The sequence below is a fragment of the Crinia signifera genome, chromosome 3, assembly GCF_055691185.1.
Source record: "Crinia signifera chromosome 3, ASM5569118v1, whole genome shotgun sequence".
Classification (NCBI taxonomy): domain Eukaryota; kingdom Metazoa; phylum Chordata; class Amphibia; order Anura; family Myobatrachidae; genus Crinia; species Crinia signifera.
This window is the reverse complement of record NC_139219.1, coordinates 143,185,806-143,203,922: the sequence shown is the minus strand read 5'-3', so window position 1 is coordinate 143,203,922 and position 18,117 is coordinate 143,185,806. Positions and strand designations below refer to the sequence as shown.

At 43.5% G+C, this 18,117-nt stretch overlaps 1 protein-coding gene across 6 annotated transcripts in view; it reads right to left on the bottom strand.

The window, feature by feature from the left end:
- Window positions 1-18,117, bottom strand: part of AHI1 (Abelson helper integration site 1) — a 274,949-nt gene that overhangs the window by 169,657 nt on the left and 87,175 nt on the right. For all 6 annotated transcript variants that reach the window (XM_083176645.1, XM_083176644.1, XM_083176648.1 and 3 more), the window contains one exon: window positions 13,793-13,933. In XM_083176645.1, coding sequence (XP_083032771.1) covers window positions 13,793-13,933 — 141 coding nt within the window. The remainder of the gene's footprint in view (window positions 1-13,792; window positions 13,934-18,117) is intronic.

Sequence of the window (18,117 nt, the reverse complement as noted above, 5' to 3'; positions counted from 1 at the left end):
AAACGCCCGAGCCCCCCCCCCCCCCCTAATCTGTCCCTGCTTGTATATTGTGATATTGTAAAATTGAGCCTGTAGACAGGCAGAACAGAATATGTATTGGAAACAAACAAAACAGGAAGTGATGATCAGATGGAAAATAAGCCCTATAATAGTACTTCCCTGCAGATGATAATGTACATAGGGTTGTGGAAGAATCTCTGGATAATATTCCAAGATGGCAAAAGCAAAACCGTAATAAAACAGGAAAAAAAAACGATATGTAGCAAATTCTACAACAATATAATGTTCCCAAGTGTTCTTTCCAGAAGGAAAGGGATCAGGTGTTAATTAGTAGACCTTCACCATTAGGAGTCAGTTGGTAAATGATAGGATCACATACAGGTAGGTTTTCTCAATAATAATAATAATAATAATTTTATTTATATAGCGCTCTTTCTCCAATAGGACCAGTGGTGTAGCTAGGTGCCACGGTGCCCGGAGCAAGAGCATGTTTTGCGCCCCCCCCCGCCCCATTTGTAGTAGGCGGGGCTCTTGCACAGAGAAAAGGGGGCGCGGCCTAACATTATACCACACACCGTAATGCCCATTGCACATTTTAGTGAACTTTTAAATACCCATTACACATAAAGCCACATGCCGTAATGTCAATTACACATAAGGCCACACATGATGCCCATTATATACTACAGTATATAACAAACCGTAATGCCCATTACATACTATATAACAAACCGTAATGCCCATTACACTTTTGACACATAAGTGCCACTTACCTACATGCTCATTGCTAGGAACTTCCAAACAAAAGAGATGCCAAAGGGCTTCAGGCTTGATGCCAAGGGGGACTGAAATAGCTTGTTGCCAAGGGGGACTAAAATTGCTCGTTGCCAAGGGGGTCTAAACTTGCTTGTTGCCAAGGGTGACTAAAATTGCTTGTTGTCAAGCGGGGACTTGCGTGTATCTATATCTATCTATCTATCTATCTATAAAATCAGATATACATTACATAGAAACATATACAGCCTGTGCCTCAGTTACAATTATTATAGAAATAGTGCCGCAGCCTGCTGGCATCACTGACCTCACCTTAGGCAGATGAGCCCAGCCTGCCTTCACAGAGCTGCTGTTCGTGTTGGTAGCCGGGGCCAGGCAGCACACTTCCAAAATCACCTCGTTCTGAGGTCATGCGGCCAGGGCTGCCACCAGAAATAGTGGGGCCCGGGACTGAGAAAATAGGCAGGCCCCCAAAGGGGTTTCCCATGAGGAAGCAAGAGAAACAGAATCACGCTTCTTTTTCAAGGTTACAGGACTTTGTCTCCTATAACCTTAAAAATGAATCGTAAAGCTTTGAAACGTTGGCTTAACCATTGTGCCTGTCATTATTTGTGATGAGTGACATGTCCATGTCCATGTCTGTTCTACAATCAGTCAGACTCTTATATATAAGAGTCTGGCACTCCTTCTTAATTGGCAATAGTTGACGTTGGCACTTCCAATGCAGTATAAATAATGAAAAACATTACAGTGGCACTCATAGGTCTGAAGAAAGAAATATACAGTAGTGGTCACATTACATTTTTATGTGACCAATATATTTACCTTTCTTCAGACCCATGATTGCCACTGTCAACTATTGCCAATTAAGGAGGAGTGCCAGACTTTTATATATATATATATATATATATATATATATATATATTGTAAGACAGTGGCAGGGAAAGTCATAGACGGCAGGTACCTTTCCCCTAGAATCCTGTCTTATGGCATATAGACTGCAGGCTGTTTCAATCTGTGTGGTAAGCTCCGGCTTACAAAGGGTGTTCTGTCCTGGGCTGGTAATCAGGAGAGCACCTGATTCTTTAAAAAGGAGTCAGCCCTCTCCATAGGGCTCTCTCTCTCTCCCTGGGTGTTGGAGGCAGTAAGCTGCTGCTAGAGAGAGACAAGGCTGTAAGTACTGCATTACTTGATCTATATCTGCTGTGTGTGTCCAGTGTCACATAGTGTGGCCCTGGTATAGAGAGGGACGTTTATTCTGTTTAGTTAGAGCTCAGACGAGCAGGTTTTATTTTCTGTTTTGCCTGAAGTGTAAAGGCTGTTTTTTAGTTTCTTGCTCTGAGTGCTGCAATAAACTCAGGCAAGCCCTGTTTTGGACCCAAGCCGTGATGTCACTGTCTAAGTCTGTGCCAAATCCTCACCTGTGCCTACCCGTTTGATGCTAAAACCCCACATATGGTGGAGAATGCGAGCAAGCATCTCACTTAAAGAGACATACACCGAACTATAGGACTTTTGCTACAGCAAGCTGGAAGTTGTTGCTAAAGGCAACCAGCCACAAGTGAGTGTCTGGAGTGCGCTGATACTTGCATGTCCTGGCTAAAGGCTGCTGTAACACTGCAACAGGAGACTGTTAAAATGGAGGACCTTTTAAAACACTTGGTGCAGGCAAATGAGCTGCAGCGGCAGGCAAACGCATATCAGCAAAAGGTGCATGAGGAGGCCATGCGTGCCCAGGCTGAAACCAATGTTTTGCTGCTTGAATCCAACAGACAAGCCTTAAAGGAACAGCAGCAAACTAATCTGCAATTACAAGAGCAAATACAGAATGTGGCTAAGAGTGTGGCGCAGAGTGTGCAAACACCCCAACCCTTGCTTCCAACCACACGGGCTGCAGTACAGAAATCTCTGCAAAAGATGACTCTCACGGATGATGTAGAGGCCTTTCTTGCGGTGTTTGAACGTGTAGCAGAGCGTGAACAGTTACCCGTGGATCAATGGGCAGGTGTGGTAGCGCCTTTTCTAACTGGAGAACCACAAAAGGCGTATTTTGATCTGAGTGAGCAGGATGCTAAGGTCTACGCGAAACTCAAGGGAGAGATCCTTGCTCGCTTAGGCGTAAACATGAGTGTGCGTGCCCGGAAGGTGCATAACTGGACTTTTTCTGAACAGTTACCTGCGCGGTCCCAAATGTATGACCTGGTCCACCTGGTAAGGAAATGGCTACAGCCAGAGGAGTCTACACCAGCGCAGATCGTGGAGAGAGTCGTGCTGGACAAGTATCTTTGTTCCTTACCTCCAAAGGTTCAGCGCTGGGTCGGTCAGGGCGACCCTAATGATGCCGAGGGGCTTGTCAACTTGGTTGAAAGGTACAGAGCTACTGAAAATCTAATCCAAGAAGTGCCTCCTGGACATTCCACCCTCAAGAACAGCAAATCGGACGGATCATCTGGTAAGACTGTTCCGTTTACTAGAGGGGTGAATAATGTTGTAAAGGGAGGGGGCTTAGATGGGGAACAAACAGTGGAGAGGCGTTCCCAAGGGACAGTAGGGTCCAAACCTGGGTCGCAAAAAGACTGGGGCCGCATACAGTGTTGGCGTTGTCATGGACCTGGGCATATTGCTGCCAATTGCCCCCTTACTTCTGAGCCAATGGAGTGTGATACAGCCAGGCGAAGCTCTTTATATGCACGTTCTGTTTTCTCTGCTGAGACTGTGTCAGAAACTGGACAGCAAATATGTCATGTAAAGGTGGATGGTTATCCCGGGAGTGCTCTACTGGACTCTGGGAGTTTAGTTACTCTCATCCATGCCAGCTTGGTAGACCCTGGGACACTCACAGGACGTTACATAGGGGTCTTGTGCATACATGGGGACACCAAGGAGTATCCCACAGCTTTAGTCCAGCTAAAGAGTACTTGTGGAACTGTGTCCCATGAAGTGGGCGTGGTAGAGACCCTGATGCATAGTGTGATCCTGGGAAGAGACTTCCCATTGTTCTGGGACTTGTGGAAACAGAATGTACACTGCACTAGAAATTATGTTAATAATGAGAATGTGTGCCCTGTGATTAGTCCTGAGCCTTTTGATCAGGATACTGAGGTTCAAACGGTAGGGGTGACCACTATTGAATCTGACCGTTTTCCCCTAGCTGTTCTTGCAGGTGAAGCTGAGGAGCAGGAAGAAGCGTGTGACATGCCTGAGCTAGAGATGTCACGTGATAATTTTGGGACTGCTCAACTTAGAGATCCCACCTTATTAAGAGCTAGGGAAAATCCTAAAGTCATAAATGGTGAGCCCCAATACCCCAATGCTGACAAAGAGTTCCCATATATGGCCATTAACCAGGATCTACTGTATCGGGTAGATAAAATCCGTGGGGAGATAGTTGAGCAGCTGGCGGTCCCCCGGCCATACCGTAGAATGGTCTTAGACCTTGCTCACAAACACGCGATGGGAGGACACTTAGGTACTGAAAAGACCACACAACGCGTGTTGCAACGGTTTTACTGGCCCGGGGTTCACCGCGCAGTAGAAGACTACTGCAAGTCCTGCCCTGACTGTCAGCTGACGGCTCCCATGACACATTTTAGAAGTCCCCTGGTTCCGTTACCTATTATTGAAGTGCCCTTTGACAGGATTGCAATGGACCTGGTCGGCCCTTTGGTAAAATCCTCAAGGGGATTTCAGTATATTCTCGTGGTGTTGGATTACGCCACTCGTTACCCTGAGGCTATTCCTTTGCGGAATACCTCTTCAAAGTCCATAGCAAAAGAGCTCTTCAACATGTTTACCCGTACCGGCATACCCAAAGAGATCCTTACCGATCAAGGAACCCCCTTCATGTCTAAAGTCACGAAAGAGTTGTGTAAACTATTGAAAATTAAGCATCTACGTACATCGGTGTATCACCCACAAACTGACGGTCTTGTTGAAAGGTTTAATAAAACATTAAAGGGGATGTTGAAGAGGGTAGTGAGCAAAGATGGGAAGGACTGGGACTGTCTTCTGCCTTATTTGATGTTTGCGGTCCGTGAAGTGCCCCAATCATCCACAGGTTTTTCCCCTTTTGAGCTAGTATATTACAGACATCCTCGTGGACTGCTTGATATAGCAAAGGAAACTTGGGAACAGGAGACTACACCCTACAAGAGTGTCATTGAGCATATTTCTCTTATGCAAGACAGAATTGCTGCGGTCATGCCTATAGTCAGGGAACACTTAGAGCAGTCCCAAGAAGCACAACGTCAAGTGTATAACAGGTCAGCCAGGGTAAGAAGCTTTAACCCAGGTGACCGCGTGTTGGTATTAGTGCCCACCGTAGAAAGCAAATTTCTTGCTAAGTGGCAAGGGCCTTATGAGATCATCGAAAAAGTGGGAAGTGTAAATTATAAAGTGTATCAACCAGGTAAACGGAAGCCAGAACAGTTGTACCATGTGAACTTAATTAAACCCTGGAAAGACAGAGAGACTCTGACAGCTGTAAGTGCCCCCTCTAGTGATAGCCCAGAGGTGCGGGTGTCAGAGACCCTGTCCAAATCCCAGAAGCAGGAAACTAAAGAGTTAGTACAAAGGAATTATGATGTGTTCTCAGAACTTCCAGGGCGCACCACAGCCATAAAACATGACATTGTCACCGAACCTGGAGTTCGGGTACGCTTAAAACCCTATAGAGTACCAGAAGCGCGTAGACAGGCCATATCTGGGGAGGTCCAGAAAATGTTAGACCTCGGGGTTATCGAGGAGTCTAAAAGTGAGTGGTCAAGCCCGATTGTGTTAATTCCAAAACCAGATGGCTCATTGCGCTTCTGTAATGACTTCCGGAAGCTGAACGAGGTATCAAAATTTGATGCCTACCCAATGCCAAGAGTTGATGAGTTAATTGAAAGACTTGGTCATGCTAGATATTTCTCTACCCTCGACTTAACTAAAGGTTACTGGCAAGTACCTCTTACCGATAGTGCCAAAGAGAAAACAGCGTTTGTCACCCCCGATGGTCTGTTTCAATATCTCTGTTTGCCTTTTGGGTTGCATGGGGCTCCAGCAACTTTTCAAAGGTTGATGGACATTGTTCTTAAACCCCATCGTCAGTATGCCTCGGCATATCTAGACGACATCATAATTTTTAGTGATGACTGGAAGAGTCATTTACCCAAAGTCCAGGCGGTGTTGAATTCCCTCAGAGAGGCGGGGTTGACAGCGAACCCAAAAAAGTGTACTTTAGGCCTCGAGGAGGCACGTTACCTGGGGTATGTTATCGGGAGAGGTATAATAAAGCCACAAATAAATAAAGTGGAGGCTATCCAAGACTGGCCTCGTCCTTCGACAAAAAAACAAGTCAGGGCTTTTTTGGGAATTCTGGGGTATTACCGTAGGTTCATTCCCCAGTTTGCAACCATGGCAGCGCCCCTAACCGATCTTACCAAAGGAGGTAAGGCAGTTATGGTCAGCTGGAACCCAGAGGCTGAAAGGGCATTCCAAGAATTAAAAGTGGCCCTTTGTAATCAACCAGTCCTGATCACTCCAGATTTTAAAAAAGAGTTTGTCGTACAGACTGATGCTTCTGATGTGGGACTAGGTGCTGTCCTCTCCCAAGAAGTTGGTGGAGAGGAACACCCGGTAACATATTTGAGCAGGAAGCTCACACCTGCGGAGAGAAACTACAGTATAGTCGAGCGGGAGTGCTTTGCAATCAAGTGGGCCCTTGAATCCCTAAAGTACTATCTCTTAGGACGCTCCTTTAGATTAATCACTGACCACTCCCCACTTACATGGATGTACCAAGCCAAAGAGAGAAATCCAAGGGTCACGAGATGGTTTCTCAATTTGCAAAATTTCAAATTTACAGTGGAACACAGAGCAGGAAGGCTTCAGGGTAATGCCGATGCCCTATCCCGAACATACTGCCAGTTGGCAGACAGTGTCCGACCCCATAGGTTCGAACAGAGGGGGAGGGTATGTAAGACAGTGGCAGGGAAAGTCATAGACGGCAGGTACCTTTCCCCTAGAATCCTGTCTTATGGCATATAGACTGCAGGCTGTTTCAATCTGTGTGGTAAGCTCCGGCTTACAAAGGGTGTTCTGTCCTGGGCTGGTAATCAGGAGAGCACCTGATTCTTTAAAAAGGAGTCAGCCCTCTCCATAGGGCTCTCTCTCTCTCCCTGGGTGTTGGAGGCAGTAAGCTGTTGCTAGAGAGAGACAAGGCTGTAAGTACTGCATTACTTGATCTATATCTGCTGTGTGTGTCCAGTGTCACATAGTGTGGCCCTGGTATAGAGAGGGACGTTTATTCTGTTTAGTTAGAGCTCAGACGAGCAGGTTTTATTTTCTGTTTTGCCTGAAGTGTAAAGGCTGTTTTTTAGTTTCTTGCTCTGAGTGCTGCAATAAACTCAGGCAAGCCCTGTTTTGGACCCAAGCCGTGATGTCACTGTCTAAGTCTGTGCCAAATCCTCACCTGTGCCTACCCGTTTGATGCTAAAACCCCACAATATATATATATATATATATATATATATATATGTGTGTGTGTATATATGTATACTGTATATACACACGTACATTAGTGTATATATATATAGGTACAGGATGGGTGCGGCACTCAGCTTTCTCAAAGAAACACGACAATACAGTGTCTTGGTGATCTGGTGATCAACGTTTCAGTGCTCTCTTTATTGGCACTATCGTCAGGATATAAGTGACACACAGCATTACAAGTCTTAAATAACGTGAGCAATGAATGAGGAGGAGGGGGAGGTCAGTCACGTTCCCGCCCAGGAAGCGTGGAGCACGTCACATGGCCACCCCCACCACAGGTGTATTCATACAAAATGCATATAACTTAAAAATTGCATGTAAAAAAGTTGACATATAAAAGAGTCCACATGGAGAAAAAGTCGACATGGAAAAAAAGTGACATATAAATTAAATGCCAAAATATTTATAAAGGTGTTAATAAAATTTAAAAGGGGAAGTCTACAACATTATGACAATATACTCAAATGTATACAGTTAATACATGAAAGGTTATACATATAAATGAAAAAATTGCTAACAGATGTTGTGTCAGCGCAGTAGGCCATGGGGAATGACAATTAGAACGCTGCAAATGACTGATATTCATTGAGCCCCCGGGGTGAGATAACATCTAACCGGTGTATCCATTCAGACTCACGTCTGAGCAAAAGATTATTGCGATCCCCTCCCCTGTGTGGGCGACTAACATGATCGATCATCCGGTAGCGCAGACTGGTGAGTGGATGGTTTTTCTCAACAAAGTGCCGCGCCACCGGTTGATCGCTGGTCCGGTTTGCAATTGCTGCTTTGATGGTGGAGCGATGCCCAGCCATCCTCTCTTTAAACTTACATCGGGTTTTGCCTATGTAACTGAGCCCGCAGGGGCACAAAATTTGATAAATCACGTAGGAACTGTTACATGTTAAATGATGTTTTATCGGTATCTTTTTGCCCGAGTGGGGATGGTTGAAGCTGTCACCGGCCAATAAAAATTGGCAGGTGACACATGCACATTTAAAGCAGCCATTGCGCTTGGTAAGAAAATGTCCCTGTGTACGATATCTAGTAATATCAGATTTAACTAGGAGGTCTCGCAGATTAGCACCTCTGCTGTAACAAGTCATCAATTTGGTGTTGCTAAATGGAAGATGTATATCACTTTGGACCATAGGCCATTGATTGTTAATAACTTTCTGGACCTCTTTGGATTTAACATTGAATTTACTCACCCATGGCAACCGTTTGGTCTGACTGGGTGTGATGTTGTCATCTCTATGCAGCAAATCCGACCGTACCAGGTTCATTACTTTCAATTTGGTTGCACACAAAAAATCAAGATCATACCCTCGAGCAATGAATTTGTTAATGAGGGCATCAATTTGTTTGGCTGCTATCGTATCATCAGAATTAATCCGTCTCACCCGGATCATCTGAGAATACGGTAGCCCCATTTTTAGTGGGGTGGGATGGCAACTGTTAACATGTAAACCTGTATTGCGATCAGTGGGTTTATAATAAACCGAGGTATTAAAGGAGGAACCATCCTTGGATATTAAAACATCGAGGAAATCGATGGTTTGCTGATGCATACGAATGGTAAATTTAACAGGGCATGCTGACATGTTATGTTTATCAATATGTTTATTGAAATCTGCTTCTGTGCCGGACCAGGTTAAAAACACGTCATCTATATATCTAGTATATGATGTAATCGAATCACTAATGGCAGGTAAATCAAAAAATACAGTTTGCTCAATATAAAACATGTAGATATTGGCCAACGCTGGAGCTACGGACGAGCCCATAGAGCAACCCGTGCACTGTAAATAAAATACTCCATCAAATAGAAAGAAATTTTTGGACAAAACAAATTCAAGCAACATGATGTAAAAATCAATGTGTCCACTCTCATACAGTCAACTTTTTTTGATCACCAAGACACTGTATTGTCATGTTTCTTTGAGAAAGCTGAGTGCCGCACCCATCCTGTACCTACAATTCGCTGCACCATCAGCTGTGAAGGCACCAGCGCCAGTACTCTCCTGCAGCTCGGAGTGCCGGTCCAACTGGATCCTGTATATATATATATATATATATATATATATATATATATATATAATATATTTTTTGTCTCAGTTACAATTAGTAGAAAAATTGTTCCGCAGCCACATTGCTGGCAGCTAGCCAGCAAGAGTGAAACCTCACCTCATTTGGTTTATTCAGCCTACCAGGTTCGCAGACTGGCTGCCTTCACAGAGCTGTCTGCTTCATGTGGTGACCGGGCATAAGACACACTCCTTCCGATGGCCATGCGGTGTGGGGTCACTGTGTGTGGATGCGCTGCAGGGAAGCATAGTGCAGCTATGTAAAGCTCCTTAGCCAGAGGCAGTGCTTGATCCGCAGAAGAAGGAGCGACGGAGCATGAATAGGGAGGAGGCAAATTTACAGCAGGCAGCACAACACATCCCAGCTGACCTGCCCGCCCGCCCGGCATTACATTACACAGAAGTACTGCAGCACCGCAGGGTTATCGTGTGTTCAGACCACCCATCTCTCCTCTGGTCCTCTCTCATGTTAGGGAGGGGGGCGCAGGAGGGAGAGCGCTAGTGAGGCTCTCGGTGTGCTGGTGGCGCTGCGCTGCAAAATCACTATGAAAAAACTTTGCCTGCGGCAGCACTCTGCGCTACTGGGGGCGAACCACAGGAAACCTCAGGCAGCAACTGCCAAACTGCTACAGCAGTACCGCAGATGCTATGGGCAAGCAGGGCGGGAGAGCCGGTGGTGCATGGCTCCGGCGGCGCCACTTGATCTCTCTGCGCCCGGAACTCATGCTCCACCGGCTCCGCCCTCCCTACGCCCCTGAATAGGACTGAAGGTGGTTAATAGATAGAATGAATATAATACAGTACAGGAACAATGAAGTACATAAAAGCTTTTCATAAACAATACTTAAGGAACTGAAGGAAACGCTTGAGTAAATAGGAAAGTCTTGAGTCTGTTTTTGAAGCATTCTAGAGTGGGAGTCTCTCGAACTGTGCAGGGAAATGCGTTCCATAAAGTTGGAGCTGAATGGCTGAAAGCTCGACCCCCAGATGAATTTACGGGATATCCTAGATACTGCTAAAAGTCCTTCATCTACAGATTGCAGTAATCTGGTGGGACAGTATGGAATCAGAAGCTGCTTCAGGTACCATGGGCCTTGGTCATGTAGGGCTTTGAAACTCAGTAGATTGAGCTTGAAAATGATTTGCCATTTTATTGGCAGCCAGTGAAGGGAGTAGAGAATGGGAGTAATGTGGCTAGAATGGGGCTGGTTAGTTAACAGTCTGGCAGCCGTGATTTGTACCAGTTGTACAGTTGTAATCGGTGCAGTTCTTTTGCTGGGAGACCAAGGTAGAGGGCATTGAAGTAATCCAAACGAGATTATACAAATGCATGTATGACTTTTGGCAGATCTTTAGATGGGATTAAGTGTTTGATTCTGGCTATGTTCCTCAGATGAAAGAATGAGGATTTGATTGTGGCTGAAATCTGATGTTTAAGTGTCAATCCACCATCCAGTACCACACACACCAAGATTCCGCATGATCAGAGTTTTGTAATTCTATACCTCCAAGTGTCAGTCCAGTTGGGTGGCTATGCTGTAGTCTTGTCCTTTGATGTTGAGGTCCTATTATAAGGACCTCTGTTTTATCAGGATTCAGTCTCAGCCGACTGGCACTCATCCATTCCTGGAGCACAGCTAGACAGCCATTTAGGGTTGCTATTGGGTTTTCAGTGCCCAGAGCAAAGGACAAGTACAGCTGTGTGTCATCTGCATAGCAGTGGTAGATAAGGCCATGGCGCATAATTATTTCACCCAGTGGCAGCATGTACACTGCAAAAAGCATGGGGTAAATATAGAACCTTGTGGGACACCGCATGGCAATGGCACGGATGAAGAGGAGTATACAACAATTGAGAAATGGGGGCACTGGACTAATTTGACAATGAATAAGAAGGCATTCTCCAATCAACAGAATAAGCTGTAGATATATTATGTTATACAGTTGTGGAGGTGCTCCCAGGGAGTAGGATAAGTATATGCAAGAAAGAGATATCCAAGAAAGGATATCAAAAGTCTCCCGGGTGGGGCACAGCCTTCTATAAACGGAAATATTACTGTTAAGATTAAACTGTATTGATTCTAAAATTGATCCTTAAAGGTTGGATCAAATAAAGACATTAAACAGAGACAAACAAACAACATTTATACATAAATAGGTTTGAGAAAGTGGTGAAATATAACTTTCTAAAAATGTCTGTAGAGGAACAATAATTTGTATATATTGCCTCAAAAAGATCAGTGACTGGTCTCCCCCTATTAGGGGACACTCTATGATACAATGTTATGTGATTTGTTACTTTACTATTTGTAAGAAATGGTCTGACGGCCAGTGGAGGCTTTTATGTCTGAAATATTCTGAATACAATTCAGAGACCGGTCACTGATCTTTTTGAGGCAATATATACAAATTATTGTTCCCCTACAGATCTACTGACATTTTTAGAAAGTTATATTTCACCACTTTCTCAAACCTATTTATGTAAAAATGTTGTTTGTTTGTCTCTGTTTAATGTATTTATTTGATCCAACCTTTCAAGGATCAATTTTAGAATCAATAAAGTTTAATCTTAACAGTAATATTTCCGTTTATAGAAGGCTGTGCCCCACCCGGGAGACTTTGATATCCTCTCTTGGATATCTCTTTCTTGAAGATGAGTATACGCCAGATGACACTCTCTGTGACCTGCCAACGAGAAATGATTTGAACCAGCTTAGTACTGTGCCATCCAGTCCCCAGAAATTTTTCAGGCGCTCAATCAGAAGCCCATGGTCCACACTATCAAATGCTGCAGAGAGATCCAGAAGGATTAAGATTGAACAGTCACCTCTGTATCTTGCCATCAGTAGATCGTTTAGCACATATACCACATATACTTCATTAACCAATGAAGTAAAGGTGATCATGAGTACCCAGACTCACAATTAATGATGTTTAAATAATCGCATCAACGTATCTTTACAGTGCTGTTAATGATGTGTACCCGCACACACAAGAAAAAACATGGGGATCCACACATATGGGGTTTCTTTATCTTCCACCATAAAAGTATAGAAGGAATTTACTTTAATAGATGGAAGGCATACCACTACTCATGGTCAACGCAGTGGGAGAAAACACATCATAGTATCTTTTCCTTTCCTTGGATAGCTTCACAATTTCATGGTAAAATATATATATATATTTTAATCTAAAAGGTTAGCATACAAAAATGGGGACAGAATTTTTGTATTCTGTTTATGAAGTCAGGTGAATAATTTGAGTGATTAGATAGATCTTTAGTGCCTGATTTTGCTTTGCTTCGACCCTTTTTTGTACATGTATTGGAAACAAGCTGCGGCTTTGTGTACATATTAAGAGACTCGCACACAGATATACAAGGAACATGTATCAAATTATTCAGCACAGTCTCATTGAGCATCCTCGCCACATTGTATTGTGAATAAGATGCCTTTTCAGCAATAAAGAAGAAGAAAAGATGCACTGACACTAAAAGATTCTCACACTGTCTGGCCTGGCCTGGCCTGCCAAGACAGGCTGTTCGGTGTGACTGCAACAGAGATGTATAATGACATCTGTATACCCCATTTTTTTCCACGACAAGTTTCCATTTTCAGGTGAAATCACATAGCATGCAAAATTTACATTTTGTATTATGCTTACTACACTCAAACTCCTTCAGAAATTTTCAGGAAAAAATTGATTAAAGTCTACTTAAAACAATGATCCAACTAGGAATACTGCAGTGAGACTTGCATGACTCTCCACACTGGAAAAAGAAAAGTAAGTTTGCATATTTTATGCAAATAGACATCCCAGTTTATTGTGCCAGAGTCTACTGCGCATAAACAGTTCTCTAGAAACATGGTGTCTACTGTATGTCATGTCCCCAATGACGTGGGTACCAGCGCCATTTTGCTAATGATTTGTGCAGTGCTGACACAGAAAGCTAAGTATACTAAATATGTACAAGGCATGCAGTGTGGGCAAGCTGGACCCAGAGCCCCGTATGCAGGGCACACCCTACACCCATTACAGATATGTACACCACTGCTGTAACTTGTAACATTACAGACAGTGCGGTATTGGACTTCTGAATATCAAAATTTTTGCACCAAACCGGGTCTATATCTATAAATATATTTAGGAGTAGTCCCACTTCACACCAGCTTGTTCCCCAGTTGGTTTATCATATGTGGATGTAGTAAAACATATTTTTTGTGTTTTTAGGTAGTGCACTGTTAATTTTGTGTGTGTGTGTGTGTGTGTGTGTGAAACTTTATAACATTGTTTGAATGGGACCTACAGTAGTTCTTTTCTTCTGTAGTGCACCAATGAGGTCCAAAACGGGCCCTGGTAAAACATTAAAATTAGACTCAATATCCACAAGCTATACTCACCTTTGACGTCATAGATATATATAAGAATTGGTTGGCTTTCCCCAAAGGCACAAAATGCGACCATGTGTTCATGAGGATGAAAAGCCACATCCCGAAGAGGGGCTGTATACGATAGCTCTGAGTACTTTGCTACTTGATCTCCTACAAAAAAAGACACATATAATTAAGGATTCTGTTAAAAGATTACCAAATCACAAAAATTAAATATGCATATACTGTATGAACCATCAAGATAAAATAAACTTTTCTGGGTTAGCCTGGCATGCCTCACCCAATATGGGTTGAAACTCTTCTCCAATCTTGTTGTGATGGGCTGAAATATGGATCACAAAGCTGTGCTATTACTGGCACCGCTCCTCTATATTAATCTACCTATTCATACTTTGCATTTCTGCTAAACAAGACTGACTAGCTGTCAGTCACTGTCTGCTTGTCACTTTACAAAAGTACCCCATGCTATTATACCATAGGTGTAAGAATATGCGATGAACAATTAAGCACAAATCCTATAATTGTTTCTTGTATACCATTAAACTCTGTAAAACACAGCCATTATAACAAAGTACACTGCTCAAAAAAATAAAGGGAACACTTAAACAGCACAATGTAACTGCAAGTCAATCATACTTCTGTAAAATCAAACTGTCCACTTAGGAAGCAACGCTGATTGACAATCAATTTCACATGCTATTGTGCAAATGGAATAGGTGGACATTATAGGCAATTAGCAAGACACCCCCAATAAAGGAGTTGTTCTGTAGGTGGTGACCACAGACCACTTCTCAGCTCTTTTGCTTCTGGCTGAGGTTTTGGTCACTTTTAAAAGCTGGCGGTGCTTTCACTCTAGTGGTAGCATGAGACGGAGTCTAAAACCCACACAAGTGGCTCAGGTAGTGCAGCTCATCCAGGATGGCACATCAATGCGAGCTGTGGCAAGAATGTTTGCTGTGTCTGTCAGCGTAGTGTCCAGAGCATGGGGGCGCTACCAGGAGAAAGGCCAGTACATCAGGAGACGTGGAGGAGGCTGTAGGAGGGCAACAAGCCAGCAGCAGGACCGCTACCTCTGCCTTTATGCAAGGAGGAACACTGCCAGAGCCCTGCAAAATGACCTTCAGCAGGCCACAAATGTGCATGTGTCTACTCAAATGTCAGAAACAGACTCCATGAGGGTGGTATGAGGGCCCGACGTCCACAGGTGGGTGTTGTGCTTACAGCCCAATACTGTGCAGGACGTTCGTCATTTGCCAGAGAACAAGATTGGCAAATTCGCCACTGGCGCCCTGTGCTCTTCACAGATGAAAGCAGGTTCACACTGAGCACATGTGACAGACATGACAGAGTCTGGAGACGCCAAGGAGAACGTTCTGCTGCCTGCAACATCCTCCAGCATGACTGGTTTGGCAGTGGGTCAGTAATGGTGTGGGAAAGCATTTCTTTAGGGGGCCGCACATGTGCTCGCCAGAGGTAGCCTGACTGCCATTAGGTACCGAGATGAGATCCTCAGACCCCTTTGAGACCATATGCTGCTGCGGTTGGCCCTGGGTTCCTCCTAATGCAAGACAATGCTAGACCTCATGTGGCTAGAGTGCGTCAGCAGTTCCTGCAAGACGAAGGCATTGATGCTATGGACTTGGCGGCCTGTTTCCCAGACCTGAATCCAACCTGAGCACATCTGGGACATCATGTCTTGCTCCATCCACCAACGCCACATTACACCACAGACTGTCCAGGAGTTGGCGGATGCTTTAGTCCAGGTCTGGGAGGCGATCCCTCAGGAGACCATCTGCCACATCATCAGGAACATGCCCAGGTGTTGTAGGGAGGTCATACAGGCACGTGGAGGCCACACACTACTGAGCCTCATCTTGACTTGTTTTAAGGATATTACATCAAAGTTGGATTAGCCTGTAGTGTGTTTTTCCACTTTAATTTTGAGTGTGACTCCATATCCAGACCTCCATGGGTTAATAAATTTGATTTCCATTGATAATTTTAGTGTGATTTTGTTGTCAGCACATTCAACTATGTAAAGAACAAAGTATTTTATAATAATATTCCATTCATTCAGATCTAGGATGAGTTATGTTATTCCCTACTAGTAGAAATAACCCGGTAATCTCCACAGGGACGCGCATCTACCCGGGTTTTCCTGCTAGTGGAAATGCTCCCTGTCAAATAACCCGGTTTGGATTCCCCGACAATCCTACCCAGGTAATGATCAGGGTAGCACCCCGTTTGCACCGGTTCAGGGTTAGTGGAAATGCTCTCAACCCGGTATATTTGAAAAACAGAGTTGATTGGAGCTTCTGGGGTTTGTTTATGTGCATTTTGTACATGTCTAGGTGCACCAATGGCTCAGGTATACTGCAAACAACAGTTTTCACAATAGTTTCGTGTGTGAAGACACTATTGAAAAGGTTTCATATTGAATATTTGGGACTAAAATAAAGGCAAAACTTTTTGGGACTAAAATAAAGGCAAAAATATTTCTGGTCTATTCTTTAATTAGAAAATGTTTTGTTTAATGGTGGCCCTTTTGGGTAATGGTCACCCTGTTTTATGACCTCCCCTTTGGTAAAGCCCTTTAAAAAGGTATTTTCTTATGTAATCTATAGGAAAAAAACAGGCTTTACCTGGGTTAAGTGTAAACGGGGCTGATCTAGCAATTTACCGGGTAGCACTGTAGTGGAAATGTGTCCTAAACCGAGGTCCAACACGGTATCGATCCGGGTACAAATTACCGGGTCTGACCCAGGTTGCTAGTGGAAAAGGGGTATTAGTGTTACTTTTATTTTTTTGAGCAGTGTATTTCGCTAAACTATTGTGAAATTGTGGCTTTATCCTCATTAAATATTTGAAAATGATCTGAGAATAAAAAAAATGTAGAAATACAACAAAAAAAAAATACAAATGTTTATTTTAAAGTATTACTATACTCAACGTGTACCGTTTGTGAGAAGGGAAATCGGATATACTACAAGGACCACATGTGTGGCCCTTCAACCTTTAAAGTGGCGCATGCTGCCTTTTAACCCTTATTTTCAAAAATGAAACAATCTTAAAACTAATTTAGCAAGACCACATCACTTATCCAAATATGCCCTCCACATGTCTTTTACTTGTTCCAATACCCAGATGCCCACAGACACCTACTTGCCACAAAAATTACCAACATGCACTCATACACCACTGTGTTTCAAAACTCATGCATGTGCCACTCAAACATCCCAACATTCTATTCAGACCTCCCTACATGTCCCACATACATCCTCACACACCCATTTGACCTCTCTAGATGCCCATCATCTGCACAAATGAACCAAACTAATCAACATGCCCATCAGACCTCCCTTACATGCTTCCTATACTTGTTACATGCCCTCCACACGCACTCATGTCATCACCCCACAATAATTACAGATGTCTCCTCATACACCTAACCTCAACACACTCTGCATGGGTCTTTTGCAACTTTGCTTGTGACAATCTGTTTTGACTGAAATTGCATCTAGTGTAAAAAGGACACAAAAATTACATTTGGGGCAAGCATAGTCTTATAGGACCTGGCGTGCCAAGAAGGGCTGCTTGGCAGAAGTGTACAAGGACACATTTGTAGTTAATATTTTTAAAAATGCAACATAGTTTCCATAGTACTGTAAAAGGGAATATACAAGATAACGATGAATTATACAGTATAAAGAAATGTATAAGTTGACACAGACAAAAGGAGAGGGTTGGGGAACTCACGGTAACTTGACAGGCAAGTATATGTGAGTCACGTGGAGTGAAAGACAGTTCAGCACTCAATGAGCCTCTTCACAACGTAGTTCAAGCACACATTAGCTAAAAGGGACTTAGAGGCAGGACACAGGGAGCTTTGAAAACAAGGAAAGTGCTTAAGATGAACATGAAGAAAGAAGGCCATGACCACCACAGTTCACATACTAAGAAGTTAGATAGATTTAGAAGTTAGATTTGGGGCAGCAAGTGACGGCTCACCAAGTTGCCATTTGTCCATTACAATGGACAAATGGCAACAAACAGAGTTTTTCTACTGAATGAATCAGTCTGCAAGCTTACATTGCATTAAATAGTTAGGGGATGTGCCTATTTTATCATAAAGCTTACATCCTTTTATGTAGAAATCTTTTTAATGAAGCAAGCTTCAGCATGCAGAAACCTGTCAAGGCTGATAGGGACATGTAGTGCTACACACTAACTTGATATATTTAGCACTCTGGTATATCCCATATTTTACCATTAAACTGCATAAAACCCACCCAGGATACCAAAAGAATCCCAGATATATTATTTAATGTGCTGAG